The 22,333-nt window shown below is 38.5% G+C and overlaps 1 protein-coding gene across 5 annotated transcripts in view; it reads left to right on the forward strand.

Moving 5' to 3' along the window:
* Positions 1-22,333, forward strand: part of DIP2C (disco interacting protein 2 homolog C) — a 308,236-nt gene that overhangs the window by 267,557 nt on the left and 18,346 nt on the right. For 3 of the 5 annotated variants that reach the window (XM_027686822.1, XM_027686823.1, XM_027686825.1), the window contains 4 exons: positions 3,414-3,582; positions 4,525-4,695; positions 11,617-11,646; positions 13,337-13,398. In XM_027686822.1, coding sequence (XP_027542623.1) covers positions 3,414-3,582; positions 4,525-4,695; positions 11,617-11,646; positions 13,337-13,398 — 432 coding nt within the window. The remainder of the gene's footprint in view (positions 1-3,413; positions 3,583-4,524; positions 4,696-11,616; positions 11,647-13,336; positions 13,399-22,333) is intronic. The other 2 variants (XM_027686824.1, XM_027686826.1) reach the window with 1 other exon arrangement.

A 22,333-nucleotide genomic window follows, 5' to 3' on the forward strand; every position in this document is an offset into this window, starting at 1 on the left:
TTGCACCTAGTCCAAAGTATCAAATGTTGTTGCAATCTCAGAAAGGGGAATTTAGGTTCTACAGTTTATATTTAGAACCCAAAGTTTTCCTAATATCCCGTTGATCCCTTTGATGCTACAGTGTTCACCATTATTTTGTTGGTTCCCGTATGAGAATAGCAAAGCTGACAGTTTAACCATCTTAACTATTGTGTTTAAAGGTGAGATGGAACTCTTACCTTGTACAGGGCCTCAGTTTCAGGATTAACTCTAGCAAATCTAGAGTACCATGCCCAGATGAACCTACCAAACTTCTCTACTGTACCTAGAATTACATGGAGACAGCACTGACAGAACTTCTGTAGGTTTGGAACCATACCTAGCTTTATTCAGCATCTTCAAAGCAGACTTACACAACTGCAGTTTGTTCGAGGACATGGTCCCCTGCATAGTGTTTGGCATTCATACTAAGCAAACACTCTCTAAAATCTCAGAGTGATTTGGAACCACCAGAAGGGTAGAAATGTTTCAACCAGCTGTACAAAGAAGTATTTTTTTCCTCAGCTTCTCTCCATCAAAACATTGGTGATATACGGCTTCTCAGGGGTTAACGGGGGAATATGAACCTGTGAATTTTCAAGGATATGTGGCCATCAGGAACATTTTGTTGCTTGGAGTGATTCACAAATTCTCCATAGTGTTTCTGAGATTGATTCAGGGAGGTGAGCCAAGTTATGGCTGACATCATGGTGTCCAGGTGCTGCATAAACCACTTCAGCTGTGGAACTGGCACATTCACCCCAGAAATATGTCTTTGTAGTTCTTCTTCTGCCTCCACCAACTGCTGTAGAAAATCAGAGGATATGTATGGGTTACTAAACCACAGCTCTGTAGGCAAAGCCTGTGTTGGGCATGGTTTCCAGGCATGGTATCAGCAGTCTGTAAGTTTGTGTACTGCAGGCAAGAGCAGCATGTCTGAGGTTCTGTGCCTCAGAAAGTTTCATTCATTCCTGCTAGATATTTCCTGCTGCTCTGCAGTTTGATCCTGAACTACACAGTATTTTTGAGGCATTAGAAAGCTCAGAATGGGTACTAGCAACATCTTAATTTGTTTCAGTGTAATTGGAGTAATTGTTTTAGTCAATGTCTTACCATAAGAGTATTTGTTTCCCTCAGTCTAGAGAGGATGGGTTATTTTGAATCCAAATCCTCATGCTGAGAGGGAAAATATTTGTCTTTGGTGTAAATTTTTATTCCCAAATTCCACTATTTTTGACAATTTCCTGGTAAAATACACTTGGAATTAATTTTCTGTTTTCCTACTGAGGCAATGCAGATTTCCTCTCCCATATTACTATGGAGATTGGGGGGGCACTTTTCAGTACAGGAAGCAAGTTTGTTCTTTTGATTTTGGCTTGATTTTTGTATGTTCTGCCCAGCTGAATAAGTGGTACTTAAGGGATCTTAACATGGTTATAAGTAATAATTCTCCCACATTTGACCATTTAGGTAATTTGTTTATTATTGCGCAGATAATTTTTTTACCAGGTTGCATCGACTAGAAGAGTTTGGGGACGGGGGAAGGGTTTGATGCTTGTATGGTTCTTACTTGTGTGGTTACAGCTTCTTGTTTGTAAGAATTATGTATTTACCAGAGAGATCGCACACCCTGATTGTTTGTGGGGCTCTAACCTTAAATTTGTGAATACGTGAGACCTTTTGGTCTTACTTCTCTGAAAAACTTAATAGAATTGCCTAGGAAAGAAAGAACAGAGTAATATTTATAGTAAGAACTGTTACTACTCATTGGCTGTTTTGATCTGTCACTTGAGCTCAGGGCATACCCCTTTCAGGCGTGGGTAATGTCGCCAAGATCTCTTTTCACATGTTTATGCAGCACATGTTCAAGGTTCAGTCATACTTTTTTCTGGTTCCATAAAAGCATAATGGTTCATTTGACTGGCCTGTGCCGTCGTTGTTGTGTCAGCCCTAGCCCAGAACACATCGCTCCGTGGAAAGTCACTGGTCATGAATCAGCAGGAGTGGCATAAATGTGGACAAGCATTCAAAGATAAAATTTTTGCCCTGTGATAAATGAAATTGTCTGAACTGTAGTTCATACATATTCCATGACATCTTCTGGCTCATACTCCAACAGAGACCTAAACAATTTGGATTATTAACTGCCATTATGGCTGGACTTGGACACCTTTTATGCCTTTATGGTACCAAGTAAAGACATCCGGGTCACACAAACCTTGTTGTACGTGGCCCAGCTTTTGAAAGAACTCTCATATGGATTTAGGGGGAGTGGGGGCACTCACTCACCAAGAAGGGAACCTGTGTGAGCATCCTGTCTGCAAGAATTGCAAAAGTGTGTGTCTTCTTCCTGATGTCCGGTGTTACAGAGATGCTCATATTCCTGAAAATAAAGTTCCGTTTCATGTCTTACCTCGGGCACTTGGATTTGAAAATATCAGCTTTACTTTACCAAGCTGGCATTTCAAGTTTTCAAGTCACAAATGGAATTTTTTTGTGCATCATAAATCTCAGGGGCTTTTATGGTCCTTTCTCAGAACTTCTGTGATTTGAGGGTTTTACACTGTCACCATTCCAGTTTGAAATATCTGCAGATCACAAATTGAGACGTGAGGGGACTGTAAAATTGATGGTAAATCTGCCTGTGTGAGATGAGTGAACAGCATAGGACCCATGGGAAATAAAGACATCAAATTGGGAATATTTTTTCCCTTGGGGAGAATCATAGGTACCAGAGAAATTAGCTCTGACATAATTGTTTCCTCCAGGGACCCTGATAAGTGTCTTTTCTCAATACTTATGCTCACTGGATATCCAGTAAACAAGAGATGTAGTGTATTTGAGCTTCAAAAGTTAATAAAACTTTCACAGAAGAAATCTAAAGCCACAGCGATTGTTAAATTGGGGCCAGATTCACTCCCTTGAAAATTATTGCAAACCTCTTGCTTGCGTTAGCAGGAGGCAGGTTACTTCCCTATTAAGCAATCAAGTACTCTTTTAATCAAGGTGTCTTAAAATGATAAAGTCTCAATCTAAATTTTTTGTCAGCAACACATAATTTTTGTTGGTATTATAATACTGCTTATTATCACCATTAATAACTGAGCTATTTTGCTCTCTTTGGTACAGTTCTAACTGCAAAGTCCACTGGAATTTTGAGTTAATTAGTAGTTCAGGAGCACATTCTGCCTGCCTTCCTCATGATTCATCATAGATTCTGAAGGGATAGCAAAAAACAGAGTTAAATTTGATGTTAAACTTCGGGAGCTGTGGAACACTGTAAGGCTTTACAGTTCATCCAGTGCTGTGATAAACTATATTCTAGTGCCCCATGGCTTGTAACCGTCTGTGGACACAGGTGTTTAGTGTGTGTTAATGAATCTTGTGTCTTACAGCGTTTATTCAGGACACCAGTCTATTTTGATTCCTCCCTCAGAACTGGAGACCAATCCTGCTCTGTGGCTTCTTGCCGTGAGTCAGTACAAAGTGAGAGACACTTTTTGTTCCTATTCGGTCATGGAGCTTTGTACTAAGGGACTCGGTTCGCAAACAGAGTCGCTGAAGGTGAGTGATTCTGCTGTGCTGCACAACCTGTCGCCTGCAGGGTGGTGTTTGAGAGCCTCTCTGCTCTGCTAAATGTCTGCTGCGAGGAGAAAATCATCAGAGGGCACAAGCAGCTTCCACAGAACCCATGTTACTCCTTGCCAAAGGCTATATATGAATATCAATCATTCTCTTTCAGATCACAGGGCTACTCAACATCAAGGAAAGGCTTTTATTTACCTAAGCTTTCTGATCTGTGTTGCAGCCTGAGTTGATAGGCAAGTGTTGGAAAACAGAGGTGTAAATGTCCAAGAGGCCCAAGGAGTATTATGTTATATAGTGTGTTTTATGAATACCCTGATTATATGAAGTACTAATTTGATTTTGACCTCTGTACTTAAATAATCATGTTTAAAAGTACTGTGCTGTTTTAACTATATTGTCCTCATTGTATGAGAAGGAGGGTATATCTTCCTTTTCCCCCCCAGAATTAAAAGCCAAGTAGCCAGTTAAATTTCTGAAATCATCTGAAATTTCCAGTGTGCTACTGAATTAAATTAGATCTTGAGATACTGATATTTATGATGTCTCCAGCCTTTACCATCCTTGCTTAATAATTTCCTAATCAGTTTTTCCAAGTCTAGACATTGCTTCCTTTTTGCTGTTATTCACTGTCGTCTGAATTAATTTTGGGAATAGCATTCCCTCCCTTTAGAATTAGCATACCCATAATTTCCTGTGTGCTAATGTTGAGATGACAAGCAAGTATGTGTGCTCCTCTACAGCTATTAGACTGTCATCTGGCCATCCGGCCTCCGGGAAAGATGGAAATTGTGCTGGTACCGTAGCCTCTGTTCTGCTGTTCCTCTTGAATCATAATACCTGCATAATACACTTAAGTACTACTGGTTTGCATTAAATCTGCCCATTTGTGGCCTTTGTTACATTTTGACTTCTTTTTAGGCAAGGGGACTGGACCTTTCACGTGTGCGGACATGTGTAGTAGTGGCTGAAGAACGACCTCGGATAGCTCTTACTCAGTCATTTTCAAAGTTATTTAAAGACCTTGGTCTCCATCCACGGGCTGTCAGCACATCGCTTGGCTGTAGAGTTAACTTGGCAATATGTTTGCAGGTAAGATTTTTCACTCCTTAAGATCAAAGTTATTTTAAGAAAATGGTTTTCAGTAAGAAGCATTCACTGTATTTCCTTTGGCTGCTTGGTTGCAGACATATTAAGAAAATGCATGTGGTACTTAATGCTCTTGCATATACAGGTAGTAAATTTCTGTTACTTTGTCAACTATTCATCCCTCTCATGTTGCACTCATAGCATTTATTCTGCCCATGAATGCAGTAATTCAGAAAAGCTCCTAATAGTGACAGAATGCCTCTGTACTCCAAAAATAGTATGTAGTTGTGTCATGTAAACTCCAGTTTCCAAGTGTTTGCTTTGGTATGTTGTAAAATGGATTCCTTCTCTTTATACAATACTTCCAAACATTACTTAGTTAACAAAATAGGTATTTTCTGCAAACAGTTTATAGCTTAAAAAGGAAATTATTTTGCTACATTTGATCCACTAATCAGAAGAAAATTCCCAGGGGTAATAAAGGATTTAACTTGCATTCTTGAGGAATCTTTATTGAGTCATGATTTTAAGGACTGATGGAGCACTGCAGCTATTTGATCTGAATTTTTGAATAGCCTCTAGTTTTTCATCCAGTGATAACTACACTAAGCAAATAGTTTTAGGCTGATCTAGAGTATATCGATTTATCTTCCAGAACTTTGGATGATGAAATTTAACTTGCCTTTTTTTTTAAGATGTTCAATTTTTAATTATTTTTGCCTTATTTCTAGTTTAAATTTATCTGGTATTAAATTCAGCCATTTTTTATTTTATTGCATTTTTTGAATCTAGAATAAGAATCTCATTTCTATCATGCATCTAATATATATCTTAGTCTTCAATAAATAGATAAAGAATCTTAAGACATGCATTCCTGATCTCTGTCTCATTTTTTTGACTCTTGATCTCTTTCTGTCTTTCCAAATTTGGTTTCAGAGTTCCAAACATTATTCCTGTAATAATGCCATAGGTGTCCTACTCTGGTATAATATGATTTCTGATTTAATAACCTTTTAAGTACTAAAAGAATCATCTTCTGCATTGGCAACTGCTTTGGCTGAGAAGTTCCATATCCATTTGGTCACCTACCATGTCTTTAACCTCTTCAAAGTCACCATCTCCCTGGTAGAACTTGGCTCTACTCTGTGTGGTACATCTCACATTTCAAATCTGGCAGTTACTCCTAGTTTACATTAAGGATTTCTCATGCATGTAACATGGATACTTGCTTTGATGTGGAAATCAGAACAGAACTTCTCAGTGACACTGCAAATAAGACATCTGTTATTGTTTTTCTGATTGTAAATGTAATTTTTTTTTTATTTTACTAAAAAAATCTGACAAATACAGGTTATGGCTTCATCACAGACCAGTATGTCTGTGCCTGCCTTAGCCTCTTGCCCTTTTCAATGTCATTAAAGGATCTTGGCTTTCATCAGACCTTGGCTGAAAGGGACTGTGTAGTTCAGAATGTTACCAGGATATGAATACAGGAGGTATGCCACACCTCCAGTACAGCTTGCTTTCTCTCCAACTCCAGCAGAGTATCCCTACAGCACAGGGTGTCTTAAATTGTTATTATCAAGCATATGACAAGGCAAAGCTGAGCAGGGTTAAAAGTCATTCTGTGGCCCAGAGGTAGAGTTGTGTAGTTTGTCATTCTGTAATTGCTACCATAAATATTCTCCAGGAATAAAGAAGTTTTAGAGAGGAGGGGAAGAAAGGAAGTGATGACCTACCCTCATGGCAAACAGATCAGGATGGGGGAGCTACTTCTGAAAACCAAATCAACTTCTCTAGTTTCTGGTCCATGGAGGGACCAGACATGAAAGATACTGTAGATTACAAGGACAAAATAGCTGCAGAAGTTTGCTTGCCACTAGTGGAAGTCTCCATTTTAGGCTTGCACCAGTCTCTGGACTGTTCACAGTGGCTGTTTCACTGATAGGTCATTAATTCAGGACAAATAATAAGGTCAAGGAATGACTATAAGCAGCAGTAAGCTAGGTTCAATGCCAAAGTATGGCTCATTGGAAGTAACATTGTACTCAATCTGCCTGGAATGGAGTTAATGTTTTTCATAGGAGCCCATATGGAACTGTGTTTTGGATTTGTGACTGAAGGAGTGTTGATAGCACACCAATGGCTGAGCTATTGCTGAACAGTGCTGCACAGCATCAGGGCTTTCCCCGTTTCTCCCTCTGCCCACAGCACCAACACTCCACTGGCTCCAGCAAGTAGGCTGAGAGAGAAAGAAGCTGGGAGGGAACACAGCCAGGAAAGCTGTCCCAAGCTGACCTGGGATATGCCATGCCACATGATGTTATGCTCAGCATTAAAGAAGAAGGGCTGCTGGTCATCCAAAGTAGCCGTTGTTCAGAGACTGGCTGGGCATTGTTCTGCTTGTGGGAGGTGATGAGTGATTGCTTTTGCTTCACTTTGGTTTTTCTCTTTCCTTCACTCATTAAACTCTTCATCTTTACCTGTGGGTCTTCTGACTTTTGCTCTTCCTATGCTCTCTCTGTCCCACTGGGAGCTGGGTGGGTACTGAGCTGCTGGCTGGATCAGCCCACTACAAACGTGCAGGGAAGCTGACTGCACTCAGAGAAACGGAAAGTCCTAATCAGAATGGAGTTAGGCTGGATTTTGGCTTGACTGTGTATATCTGCCTTGTGATTGTCTTGACTCCTTAGCTGAAGTTTGCTTCTTAGATGGTTCTTTACAGAATTTCTTGAAAGAGTTAGTGAATTAAACTGTTAAAGTGGGTAAATCTCTGAAGGAAGATTATTAATGAGTTAATTATGAATTTAAGAACAGCACAGAATGAGAGCCTTGAGTGAGATGGTTAAACAGCCTGGCTGATCATATAGCTTAGTGCCAGGCATCGAGTTCTACTAAGATGTGGCATCTCAGTCCATAGGACAAACTAAAAACCAAACACTTTCTAAAGAGTAGTGTGGCTGGAATGAAGAAAAGCCATTTCAGGACAGCCTATATTTAGTAGCATTACCCTCCCAAGTGGAATGGTTTTTGAAGCATTTGAGACAAGTGTTGTTTGGCAAGTTTTAAAGGTGTTTGAAAAATTACTAAAGATTTTACTTACAAGCATCACCACAAAACATGTAATTTTGGTGGAGAATATAAAGATAGAGGATTACATCCTTTGAAGTATCTGGCAGTAGACACTGCCAAAGACTGGATACTGAATTAGGCTGGATGCTCTTTCCAAACCGTATGGAAGGTTATGGCTAGTGGTATTCCAGAATAGTTTGTGGGCTATTCTGTTTTCTCAGCTGAGGAACAGAATGAATTTTAATTCTTGATCAACACTGTTCCTGAAATTAGCATTGTCTCCAATATGTTCCAGAAATGGGTTATGATTTCTGGATTCTTCACACTGCATAAAAATACTTCTCAAGATGTTTGAGTCAACAGCATCTGCCTTTGCTTTTTTATTTCCAAGTTGTGTCATCCGTGAGATCAGCATGTGGTTCCTGGAGCATCATCTTCCACAGAGATAACTGTGATCGAGCCTATTCTGCAGTATTCCTAAAATATGTATCTACTATTCACATTATTAAACATATCTCAATGTTCAACTGTTGACCCTTACCAGCAAAAAAACCTATCCAGGGTTCTTCTCTAAGAGCTGCCTCTAACACAACTTGGACATTATCTTTGATACCTTCTTCATTTCCAATTTTGTGGACAAAATCAAGATTCAAGTGTTTCAAGGGAAAGGTATCCTGGTTTTTCCAGAAAGCTTTTGCTTTTTACTGTTCCCCTCTCCAAAAAGAAGAGGAGGAGGGTGTGTATGTACATGTGTGTGTCTCTATGTGTGTGTATAAAGACTTCATAGCAGAATTCAATGTTTTATTGAAGATTACCCTAAAAAGGAAATCATTGTGATAATCCCTTTGGTACAAAGAGTCTTAGTCTACCAAATTATCTTAATTTCCAGATTGAGATCACTGACAGACTAATGCATTGTCATTTGTATTTATTTCCTTTCAAATTTAGAGCAAATTTAGTATGTTTCCTTTGAGGTAGTCATTTTGGACCAGATTTTTAGAGATGTGCTTTTGGAAATAAATAATCCTCTCCATCTTTAGGCACTTAAATATCATTAATATCTGACCTTTCATGGCTGTGTAGTCACAGATAATGGTCTAGGGATTTCTGAGATGAAAAGATTGCATCCGGCATATTTTAATTCTCATTAACCAGCATCTTAGCATTCTCAAGAGAGAGAGAAAAATAGATATGAAAAGTAGCCTGTTTCTTACAACAGCACAGATGGTTCTCTAGGATTTTAGTTAATTTCCATTTGAACACTTGGAATAAATATTTTCATTTTATTCAACCTTCTACTCAAGTTCAGTTGAAGGAAAACTTTTAGAAATTGTTCATTTTCCTTAGTTAACCCTGAAAATGTACTAACAAGTCTGTCCAATCTAGGGCAGGAGAAAAGGATTTATCTTGCTTCTTTTATGTCTCCTCTAACTAAGACTGCAAGGTTAAGTGAGTTATCCCATATCCATCTATAGCCAGTAGAATCACAGAAATACTTCAATAGACAATTTCATTCAGCCTGTCTCAGGTGCCCATCTTGGGGTATGATTCATCACCATCAGGAGACACTTCTTACTGCGTGCTTTCTTCTTTGATGGCTGAAGTTATATGAAGTGAACCCTTTCCTCATTGTCTAGCAAAGGAATCTTTGTTAGTCAGTTTAAGGATTAAAGTTAATACTTCTTTTTACTTAGTGATAGATTACATCTTTTGAGCATCTTCTATATTAAAAGTAATAAAGGGTAGGTCGGCAAAGAGCGCAGCAGGAGACCATGCACTTTGTCAGAGGTATGATTCACATTTAGCAATGTACTATAGCTCTGGCTGAGTTCCCTCAGATTCTGTTTTCCCACCTTTACTATGAGTCATGCCGTGAAGTTCTTTTCACAGCTCCAGCTGCTGTGCTTGTGTATGTGAGATTGCCAAGTGTACACCAAAAATTCCTTTTCTGAGCATCACTGGAACAGAAGTAGACTCAAAGTAAACACTGAGACCACATCCTCAGATATTGAAACAAAACCCAAAACAGCAGGTTTTTCTAAATTCCTAGAACTTCTGATTGCCCTAATTCCTGATTTTTAACTCTGGGGAGGGAAGTAGGGGAGAGCATGCAGCTTGGCCTTTAACTTCAGTGGAAATTAGTTGTGGACTGAATCCTGGCACATGGTCAGCCCTACAGCTGACTTGTTGGGGTAATTCTTCAGGCCGTTAGACCTGCAGTGTTTTCCCAGAGAATAAAAAGAATAAAAGCCTGGCATATTGAAGAGGTTTGCACAGACCCAGGGATGGTTCACCAGTGGCAGCCTATGCATGGGCAGGAGATTTGACTTATGAGATGTGACTTATGATATACTTGTTTTCAGACAGAAAATTATGTTTGTCCCATTCTGTTTCCTTGAACACTACCTAGCATGTCCTGAGTAAGAATCAGATACACCCAAAGTTGTGTTGTTTCTTTCCTGTTACCAGCATTACAAATGCTCTCTGTCTCGCAAAATAAATGTGCACAGGCAAATTGAGTCAGTCGATCTGGTCTTGGCTAAGACTCTTCTTCTTTTGAAACACTCTCAGAGTGTCCCAGCTGCAGCTGACTGCAGAAGGACATGGCTGATACTTCAACTGCTGTTTCTCAAGCCATTCTGTAGTTAGGAGCCATATAAGACTCTGGTACTCTCAAAGTCCTTTCTGGGACCTGCAGTGTAGTCACATGCAATGAATTATGTAACTGCTGGATTTCAGCAGTTCTCCTGCATTCTTGCAGTTACACTGCAGTGTTCAACCTGAATTATTAGCAATACTATTTTGGGGCATCAATGTAATAAGCAGATCTGTCCTATTTTTTTAAATGCTTCATCTTCCTCTGCATCCAAAATAAACCTATTTTAAGATGCTGCTGTGGCAGATGATGCTGCAGTTTTTAACTCTGCTGGCATTCAGAAGTTTGATGAGAAGGATGTGGGATGCTGGTGCTTTCAGAGCTGTTTGTTTTCACAAGTCATAGGGCAAATCCTACTGCAGCCATCTGCTATTAGATGCTCCCCATGATAGTAGTGGCTTAGGACTAGTCACCACAGAGTTTTTTATTGTCTCTTTGCTGCATTATCATTTGTGGTGGAGTACTGACGGGTTTTTATTAGCTTTTAATTTTACTGTTCTTTATATGTATTACACTATTTACCATAGAAAATAGATTAAGAATGAAGAATTATTGGGCTATGAAGTGACTCCATTTATTTATGGTCTTGTAGTTAGACTGTGCACGAAGCCTTTATTTTATTTCACTTTAGGATCAGGTTAATCTGTATGCAAGAAGGTGTAAGTATCTTTCTCCATTGTATACTAATCTTATTTTTTTCCAAAAAGAAAGCTTACCTTTGATTTCCAGAGGACATCGCTTACAAACTTCTATTAGTAGTGAAATGGCAGACCTGGAACTCAGTCTCAATGTATGTGCCTTAAAATAGCAGGGCCACAATATTTAATAACTTCAAAAACAAACCCAACAAAAACTCCAGTATGTTAGACACGTTTTCCACTAACAACATTGTCTGTAGTGTCCTAAAACCATTTAAGTCTGTTTGTCCAAGGTTAGCAGTCTACAGCTGTCTCTTCTGTTGCTCTACTAAAATGTTGACACCTCATTTTTTACTTTTTTTAACCTTTAATGGTATAATGGTTAATTTGTAAAATTCCTGTATTTGACATTGTTTTTCTTTTTATTTTACTCCCTGCTTTTTGCATTCTCTTTTTTTTATTTTCTCCCACCCTTCATTCCCATTTTTTATTATTATTTTCGTCTTGTGTTACCTTCTTTCCTTCTCTCCTTTATCCCTGCTATTCCTGCTGCTATAGCCTCACAGGCTGGGGAAGCTGGCCGAGCAGGTAGGGGATTTTCATGTTCCCTCAATACCCACCTATCAGCTTCCAACAGTGGGACAGACTAGAAATTGAGTCTGGAGATTTGGGGATTTTCAGATCCTTCTATGAAATTATAAATAAGTCCAGTACAGCTTTATCTGGATGCAGGTTTCATCAAATATTATCTGTCCGTTGTAACTATTTCATTCACACCGAAAATAATAAATACCATAGTGATTGTCTTTAATTTTCAAACTTGACTGTTTCCATTATTTTACAAATCAATTCAGGTTTAGTTTTATTTTTAATGATAACCAACTTTTCCTTGGTTTTGTTTTTTTCTTTTTAACATTGCATATATTTCAAATAAGCTCTCCACTCAGCACTAGTCTGTTACACTGCTGAGTTTACTAGTAGACTGAAAATCGTGTTGTTAATAGCTAGAGAGGATATTGTATCTTGTATTGTGTATAACAAGCTAAAGAGGCTAACATGCATGTGCAGCTCTATTACTCTTGTTTTCCTCTGGTGGTGGGTCATAATCAGTACCTGTACAGTAAGTATCAGTTGGTAGTGGTAACTCTTTTCCCCTTTAGATACAAAAATTAGCTATTTGTGGATGTCTGTTGTGATTTTTGGCGCTCAAAAATTGTGAAACTATCAGCCAGCATTGCAGAAATGTAAAATTTAGCCCTAGACGTTCCTAATGTGAAGAATTATACTCTACAATATGTCCCAAATGGGACAGAAATCATGGGGAGTTGATGTTGCCTGCTATTTAAAGTAGTAAACATCTAAATAACTGATAAAGGAGTTTGTGCACCTGAAGTTCACCAGGGTTAGGTTAATTCCTCTGCTGAAAAGAAAATTTCCAAAGTTCCAGTGTTCCAAAATGGAGTTGTGCTTTTCTTCTAGCTTTCTGCTTAGCAGTAGCATGATGTTTGCAGCAGAGAAAAGAGCCCTAGCCTGGAGCATTGAGAATTCACATGATGTTCAGTGGTGATGAGTTTGAAGTTTTGGATATCATAGCAGGCTACAAAACTGCAGAAAAGCTGTGGGTGGAAAGGCCTAAAGACTGTATCATCTCTGCATGGAAGGAAACTAAAATTAGTCTACCGCTTTTCAAGTAACTAAATATTGTGACATAAAGCAAGGGTTTAAATTATGCAGTGAAAGACTGAAAAGGAACAGAATAATTGCTTACAGACCTTCAGTCCAGATTGGTTCATGTCATGCGTGCTACCTTTACTATCTTTAGCTTCAAGTATATTCTCTGTTGCATGTATGGAAGACTTTCAGTAAACCATGCTTCACATTCCTGACCATGTGCTTCTGCCATTAAACTGTGTCTCCTCAGCAATTTCCGCCTTCCTTTATATGGCAAAATGTGTTTAACATGTTTTGTATGTATCCATGTGCTGATTACTTGGCCTTTTGTAGCAAATAAAACCTATGTTGACATGTGTTGGTTAAGTAGTTTGACTGCTTGATGTTTTCCCGACCCCCAAGGTAACATGTACCTGACGGTAGGTATGTTTTCCAGTGCTTGTTCTGATTCTGTAAAGCTGAGCTTTGATTGATGAATTGCTTAAATATAACTTGTCATTTGATTAGCATAATTAGCACTGGAATTAACGTTTGGTTATTTGGGGGGGTAAAACTCTTTTCTTCTCCCAGCCTTCAGGTTCTGATTAGCTGATGTTGTTGTTTACAGGGAACATCTGGACCAGATCCCACCACAGTGTATGTTGATATGAGGGCACTAAGGCATGACAGGTCGGAACCACCTTTTTCTTTTTCTCTAATACACGCAATTAACAGACTTTCTAACAAGAAAACTACTTACAGCACACCTCACAGACACTGGAAACCTTTGTAATTCTCATTTTGTTCTAACTCCCACCAGTGAGCAGACAGAGACATTCTATGATTCTAGGATTCTGTATTAGTTGGTTAGTTAATTTTACCATTGATGAAACTGAAGCATATGACATCACCACTGCAATGACTAATAGGATTCCCTGCCTTTATTGCCATCAGGATTTCATGACACTTGTATTCAGGTAGTGGACCCCAGCCAGTCCATAGGAATTGGAGTTCTGCTGGGCCTCTTAGCTTCACAGAGGTGTTTCTCCTGGGTTGGCAGCTGTTAGACAGGGAGGAGACCACGGGGGGGTTTTGCTGCAATTCTTAATGCTGTTGGACTATGAGGGGATAGATTATTGGCTTCAACCACTGTGAGCAACCACATTCTGTATTTGTGGGTATTTTCCAGTTTCATCTTTAGTGTTAGATCTGTACACAAGAAGTGAGAACTTAAATTTACCACTTAGCGACTGGAGGGAAACTTGAGATTTCAGGTGTAACTTTAAAAACTACCCATGCACATATATTTCAGTTTTCCAGTACTCTGGTCAAAATGATAGCAGAAGTGTCTTTATAAAACTGTAACAAAAGAAAAAGTTTTCTATGAACTCTGAAAAAGGACAACATTTAATTAACAGTCCTGGTTCCCTTAAAAAAAGTCATTATCCAAATAGGGCTTTTTTTCTGTTCTTTTTCTTTCATCCTTCTTAAAAGCTTAAAAGAGAATTTGCTCCCCTTAGGTGAACACCAACTTTGGCTATATCAAAGTGACCCACTCAGCTCACAGAGTGCAAACCTCAGGGCACTGCAGGCCCAAATTACCCCTGGGGTGGTTAAGTCAGATACACATGCACATATTTTCTTTTTGCACATTGAGTTTGGCAAGTAGAAGAAAGGAGCTGCAAGATACTTGACTCACTGTTTCTTTATTCCCTTTGCACACAATGTTACCAATAAAAACACTTATGTTTGATCTGTCCTTTGGAATTACAACTATCTGCATAACCCAGCCCCAGAAACTTGGTGTTCCTGGAGCAGCAACTGCAGTGCTGTGGAGAGACAGTTCGTGGTCATACTCAACCTAGAAGAAAAAAGGCCTTTTCTATAGAAAGAGAAAGCAACATTCACAGTTAGTAAAAATAATAAATAATAAAAATTAGTGTATATGTAGAAGAATTAAGATTTACGGTTTATAAAAGTTGCATAAAACATGGATATAGTATTTCCCTGCCTTAGTATGTCATTGAGAAGTAGGCATCATTATCGAAATCAGACTTTGCAGTGTCTTAATTTATATTTAGTGACTAGTTCTACAGAACATAAAAGATGATCTTTAGAGTTGGTTCTCATATTGTGGTAATGTAGATTTTAATTTGATGGATTAAAGCTGTGCCTCATTTACCCAATTCTGTGGAATTTAGAATTAGTTTCATGGGTCATAAATTAGGGAAGAAAACAACTTTATTTGACAAAGTCTCTTCACACTTGCTGCTTCTAACCATTTTAGTAGAACTGAATGTCCCTAGTACTAAACAATAACCAAAAGATTGCTGTACATCACTGTGAGACCGTGTACTAACAACCCACTGAGTCTTTGCAGGCCAGTCAGTCCCCCAACAATATGAAAAATTTACACTGTACACATAATGTGGGAAAATGTTTTTCATCATTTATATTTTAGAGTAGGTTTTCCAAAGTTTGAAAAAGACTGAGCATAATTTTTTTTTCTTGGCATGATAACACTTTCTAGTTGCTTCAAAAAACAGCTGCAGTTCATATCTGAAATGATTCAGATCCTATTCACATCTATAAAAATAATAATCAGTTTGAATACAACTATTTCAAGCTCATCCGGTAATTAGGTATTTGCACACTTCACAGCTTAGGAAAATGTTTTTTTATAGGAGTTTAGGTCAAAATACCTGTGCTATGTACAATCTGTGTGGAGATCTAGGGGTGGCTGGTCAACCGAACAAGACGGTTCCTCCCAACTCTCATTGGGTTTGCATGGTTTGCTTCCTAGATGAGGGTGGAGTTTTTCAAACACCTTTTTGTGTGTCTCTGTGTGGTTTTGAGCTACCAGCCCATTGGTTTAGCTGCTGGGACTCTGATCATAGTACTGGGCTCACCTGGAAGTTCAGGAAACTTGTACCAAGGAGTGCAACCACTTGGTCAGTGGCTGGCATCGGTTCTGATGCTGGAAAAAGGCTTGACTGCCTGATTGTGAGCATCTAATGCAGTTCTAGATGCTACAGCTACTCCAGCAGGCTCTCCCATGGAGCTCACATTGTATTTGCTAGCCTTAATGAGATGTCCCAGGCACCTTGTACTATCTCAAATGGCATTAGGATACCTTTTTTTTGGAAATTGAGTAGCATCCTAAAAGCAAGAATATACAGCTCTGACTTGCTCTTGGTGGCAGGTCATCAGTATTGTTGTACTTGTCATCTTACTGATTTTCTAAAAGTCAGGGTGTCCTCAGGATGGCCAAGAAAGAGTGAGCAAAGACAGTCAAGTCCCACGTGAGCTTTTAATAAAAAACAGGAGAAGACTCCTGAGTTATCCACCAAGTGGGTGATATGCCTCTGCACTGCAGTGAAGTGCAGTTTAGAGAGGTTAACTCAGGTCCAAAAAGCAAAGTAGGTGGATTAATGCTTCCTGGTGCATGATCTGACATCTGCAGGGAGGGCAGAGGCAGCAGAACTCCAGGCATGAGCATCCTGTCAGGTCATTGCTGCATTTCTCTGCCTCTGGGAAAACAATTTTATTCCCATTCCCTCACAAAAGAGAAAAATTAATGGAATAAATATATACATATTCTTGTCCTGCTATCTAAAGTGCTGGTTTTCAGATCATTCCATCATCATTTTAGGCCAGTCATATTCTCCTCAGAAAGCTTTTCAAGTGGTTAGGTGCAAGATACCTAAATATGCTAAAAGCTGAGAAGTGCTTGGAAGATAAAAGAGAGAAAGAGAGAAAGCCTTTTCTCATCATACCAAAACACCCTATACTTAAAATTTGTTGGCTTTGTTAACATTTGAAGCCTTGTCTACCAGTAAAGATGTACATTTAAAGCCCAAGCATCCTTCTTATCAAGGTTGTTCTAAAACAATATGTACATATGTTTATAAAATTAAAAATGTCCAGCAAAAATATATATATATCATATTAGTAGAAACATTTCATAGCCTCCTCATCCTTAACAGTGGATTAGTTCTTGGTAGAGAAATTATTTAATGGCAAAACAAACCAATTCATCAAACTGAGAATAGACCTCATGTGATTCCAAAATAATTTTTTCTTTCACAGGGCAAAAACATTTTTAATTGTTCTGCAGCAGGTCAGACTAGATTTTCAAGTGTTTCAACATATTTGCGAATATCCTAAACCGTAATGTCTTTTAGAATCATTGAAAGATGTTTTCAAAATGTTACTGTTTTAATCTGCTGATTTAGATTTTGAAATTATCTTGAATTTGAAACTAAACTGGTATGAATAAGGGATAAAATAGGATGAAAATAATTGAAATATTTTTACTGTTTTGAATTTTTTTCTCTGTTTTTTGAAATCGGTATTTCTTTTCCTGTGTATCTGTATCCTTCATATTTTAAATGCTGTATGGAGGATTTCCTCAGAAATTTTAAATAGTGAGCTGAAGGATCCATATGGTGATGGCTGAGGAAGATCATTGATCTTCTCCTAAGGTTTCAATTCCATGCAAATCCTGTAAAGATAAACATCCCCTTGCATCCTAATATTCTCCTCTATAGCAAAATCTTATCCATAAAGAAAAAAAAAGAATATGAAAACCACCATTCTGCCCTAAATGAAGCAAGAAAAATCTACTTTGATATCAGAGTTTATTTTAAAAGGACAGGAAAAGTACAGGGTTTATTTGTGTTCAAGTTACTAATTTTTGAGTCTAGCTCTTATTCAATGTGTGCCTTGTGATATCTATATTCTCTCATTTAAATACTCCCACTCCATCATTAGAACAATTATTTTAACCTGATCACCCTCTCTATTTATTAAACAAGCAGTCTGTGGAGCTGCACAAATAGGTGTCTTCTCATGTGGTCACTGACATTTTCTTGGAGTCATGCAAATTAGTCTCTCTCTTTAAAAAAAAGTGACCTTGTATATACTGAAGTCATTAGCAGACTTGATTTCTTAGGAAGTCATTTGTACATTGTGCTAAGCCTAATATTTTATTTTGGATTTTGGGGGTATTCAGAGACCTCTGAACGTCCTTCATTGTCTTCCTGAGAAAAGCAATGTCAGAGGATGGAAATTCTGAATCTCATTCCCCAAGAAAAGAGGGAACACTTGTAGTGTTTCAAAGATATGAGAAAACAGTTACTTAGGATTTATTTTTATAGATTGCTTATACACTGAGCCCAGACTCAAATCCAGGCTCTGTCAAAAGGAATCAGTTAAGGCTTTGGCTTCATTTTAATATATTCCAGCATTTCAGACTTCATGCAGGAGCAGAAAAATAGCCTTTTGTTCTGTCTGTCAGTTGTTTATCCTTCTCCCCTGTATTTTACTGAAACTTTCATGTCGTGTATACATTGTTTTGAGTAATACCAAGCAACAAAGCCACAGGAGCTTTTTTATTTTATTCTCAAACACTTCTATTCCATCTACCTTGAAAAATATTCTTATTACAGGGTTACCAGACAAAAAACTACTTAGCTAAATTGTTGGCTAAGCTGTAGCCGCAGCAGTGCTCTGTAGCACAGTCACGGTGTGGAGGAGAACCATTTTATAGTCACAAAGTAGGGAAAAGAGATGGGGGGGAGGTGTGTCAGAAGGAGACATGCTAATGGAAGTGACAGTAAAATAGTTACCTTCTGTGAAACTTTAATTGATTAATCATACTTGAAAGCCATTGGTTGCAAAAGAGGAACTTTGAAGAGTGCTCCCTTGATGCTGGGGAGCAGGGATTTTCCAGCTCCTTTCCAGCCTACAAAGCCCAGTTACAGCTTAAAGAAAATCCCAGTCCTCAATTATTCACTGTGTGGGGTCCAAAGGGGTAGTTAAAATCTATTATTACACTCTTTTGACACCCAGCCACCTTCTCCCTTGCAGAGAGATTGAGTAGGGAAAGGGCATAGAGTATTTTGAGGTGTAAAGTGCTATATACCTGGTAAACTGTTCAAAACGTAGGACCCCCCCGTCACCAGCCTCAGAATGCTTTGTATGCAATAAGCTCGTTTTGCAAATGGAATTGTCAAGTAGTACCTCCACCACCGCCATTCTTGCCATTCTGAGCTTCAAGGATCTTCTCATATGGGTGGCTCCAATTCAAAGTTTCACACATTACTCATGCTTTTTTTAGGATTGTCTGTTGCTTTAGCTGTTTGGGGGTTTTCTGTTATCTGTAGAAACAGTTTTTTCATAAAAAAGGGAAAAGGCTTCCACCCCTATGAAGTCAATAGAGGTAACTCAACTAGAGGAGGAGGACCTGAGGTCTTTAAAATAAAACCTGAGTCCCTCAAAGATATAAGTATGATAAGAAATGATGCAGTTTGGTTTTGAGGAGTCTGTAGAAATGCCTGGCTTTTGCGCATTTTGCCGATAATTTGCTGAATCTCATTTGAGAGTTTAGGCTGTTTGTCATGGTGTTGGCAGAACCCTCCTTCATGTTTTTGCTCAGAAGATACAGCCTTGGCCTTTTAGGAGCATTGGGGGTTTTTTCTACCGTGCAAACACCGCTATCTCAAAAATCCCTTTGGCACTGTTTCGGATCTATGGGAAACAAATCTCCCAGAAAGAAAAATTAATTTGGGCTGATAAGCATCATATAAACACTTCCAATTCTGACTTGTAGGAGAAGTCCTGGTCTACCTAGAATGGAGGAAGGGTTCTCTCTTGTTGTTCTGAGTGTACTGGGGAACAAACTAAGAGACTTGTTCAACCTCTATGTGCTGAATAGTGAGTTGTTAGGAATAAAGCTGATGACCTGGAAAACTGAAGAGGAGCAAATATTTTTAAAGAAATTGCACTTTTTCCACCGAAGAATTGAATTATAACAAAATTTGTAAATGTATCTATTTAAAAAGCTTTGCAAGATGCTTTGTTTTTCTGGGCATGACACAGCTTCTGTTGCAGGGCAGGAGAAAGGCAGAAACATTCAATAACTACGGGGGGTGGGAACCCTACAAAGTAATTGGTTTGCTTTCTAAGGCAAGATTACTAGCTATTGAAGTATTTCCTCCCTTGAAGCAGGTCTGTTTCTTCCTTGATAAAGTCATCTTCAAGGGATAAGTATTTTATGACTTTAGTGGAACAGGACAATGAGAGTTGGCTCTAAATATGGTTTTTGAGAGAGGATGTGGTTTAGCATACTTTAACTGGAAATCAAGAAATTCCAGTTATATTTCCCTGGAGGCCTTAGGGAAAAGAGAATACTGTTATGTGTAGCAAGTAAGACAAAGACAAAGGGAAAACGAAAAGCTGCAGCTTTCCAGGAAAGTAGGTGAACTGCAGTTGAACATTTGTGTTGTTGTCTGCAAGTGCCATTTACATGTCATTCTTCAAGTACGAGTAAAGGAACTAAATGGAAAATGTTTCCGTTTTCCTTTGTTTTTCCAAACCAGTTTTTAACTTCCCAATAACTGAAATCATTAAATTTCAGTAAATTATTAGGAATTTTACTGCTTATTAAATTTCTATCTCATTAAAACGAACCAACATATTTATTCCTTAAGAGTGTCTGACACTGTTAAAAAAAAAGAATTTCCCATTTCTGGGTGTACTGGGCTTCTTTGGTGTTGCAGGTTACTCTTTCAATTACGCTTCTCATGGAATTTGGGAATTGATAAAACAATCTGGCTGCTCACATTTCTGAGAAAGATTTATTAAAAAGTCTTCCTTTTTTGTTCCCTACAAGCCATACTTCTTTCTTTCTCTCTCCCAGAGTTTGCCATGAGTCTAGCTGCACAGCTACAGGAGTGTCTTAATAACATGGAATTTCCAGTCTTCCATTTTCTTTACAAAAAAATGTATTATGTATTTGATTTTTACAGATAATGTATTCTGAAACATAATCTGTTTTCTCTCACTTTGGTATATACTGCTAATGGAACACTAAACAGGGACTCTTTAAAAATGCCAAAAGTGATCAGCATAGGGTACATTTGCTTTTTCAGTAGTGGAGGAAAAAGTGCTGCTTTCCCATACTGCTGCCTTAGAGTACATTTCACAAGGCATCTGCTTTGGAAGGAAAAATACTTAATGAATACATGTAAAATTTGGAACAAGCCTTTGTGGCTTCTGCAGGCCTAGACACAGACTGTAGCGTGCTGTAAGAGGTGGAGCTGCTTTAAGTGCTCTCCATTCCTCTTTCCTTTCCCCTCGTCTCTTGCCAGCCTTTGCAGGACAGGGCTTTTGCGATCCCACATGCTGTGAATTTTTTGTGACAAATAATTCAGCAGAGGGTGCTATGATGGCAGTTACCCCTGGGAAATGGGCTCTGTCACCCTTGGGACCCACTACAGCTTTCTAGCCTCAGGCACTCGTTTGGCTCCTGCTGTCAGAAAAGTCTCTCACTGAAGGAATACTGAATGGTTAGGCTTGGGAAGGAGAGCTCTGAACAGTAAAAGTATCCTTTATTTATGTAAGGATATGTCACTAACTTGGTTAGAGATGTAATATCCTCTTAAATGGCTCCCTTCAGTAGTCCTTAATACGTTGCCTCAAGCCTCACATAACCTTTTTAGTGTGGCATATACTAGAAGTGTCTGCTTGCAGAGGATGATTTGCTTAACCGAAAAATCTCAGGAAGCTCAGCCAGCATTCCCAGCAAGTTTCCTGTGGCAGTACAGTCCCTTTTCAGTGCTTGCAGGTGTACAAGGCACTGCTGCTTGTGGCACTGCTGACCTTTTCTTCAGAGTGCTCATCTCCAGTTTTGATTCAGCTGGAAAAGTAGCTCCATGATTTGGTGTTCCATGCACAGGAAATGTCCCTGGTTGTTTTTAAGGAGAACTTTTTGCAACTTTTTCCCCAAAAATGCATTGTGAGTCAGCTGGTGTAGGAATTTTGGAGCTTGTACAAGGTAAGGGGACAGGTTAAAGAAAAAATATTTGATTTTAGAAGTTCCACCTTTGATTACATTGTGTGAATGTAGAATATGAATATTTCATCGGCAAAGCTAAAATAATTTCCATAATTTGTTAACAACAAATAATCTAATTCCATTAGTTGAGGGCATTTTCAGAGTCCAAGTTCGTTATAATGAAAGTTTTCCCTATATGTAGAGTCTCTTTCTCTCAATTAGAAAGAAGACAAAAGGTTACAAAATAGAAAAAGCATACTGCATTAAACAGAATTGTCAGATCACAACTGTGATTATGAAAAGTGCTGCAAAAACAATTAGTGATAAACACCATGTCCTGAGAGATTTGTAATCTGAATAAAAAGATAACAGCTAGAGCAGCAATTAGGCTTGGTTTTGCAAATGTGAACCTGAAGCACAGAGAAAGGTGATGCTGTGCCTGATGGGGCTCAGGAGGTGCAAGGCAGGAGACCAAATTCTTCCGAGCCCTAGTCCACTGCGTTCTCTTGAAATAGTTGTGTATCGTGCTTTACACAATGTGCAAAGTTAATTTAAACAAATTTAATGTCTGATGAAAGCTGAACATTTTAAAGTACTTCAAGGCTGAAAACAGACATAACCATGACTTACTTTTTTTACATATTCCTATAGTTCTTTTATGATAAAATTGCTATTGCATTTTTTAATCTGTGAAGCTTTGAGTATTCCCGTCCTGAACCAGAGTTCCTGCCTCGTTTTGATCCCTTTGCAGCTTTCTGAACTGTCTTAAATAGTTGTGTAACCTTT

The sequence above is a fragment of the Neopelma chrysocephalum genome, unplaced genomic scaffold, assembly GCF_003984885.1.
Source record: "Neopelma chrysocephalum unplaced genomic scaffold, ASM398488v2 Primary Assembly neopelma1_72, whole genome shotgun sequence".
NCBI lineage: Eukaryota > Metazoa > Chordata > Aves > Passeriformes > Pipridae > Neopelma > Neopelma chrysocephalum.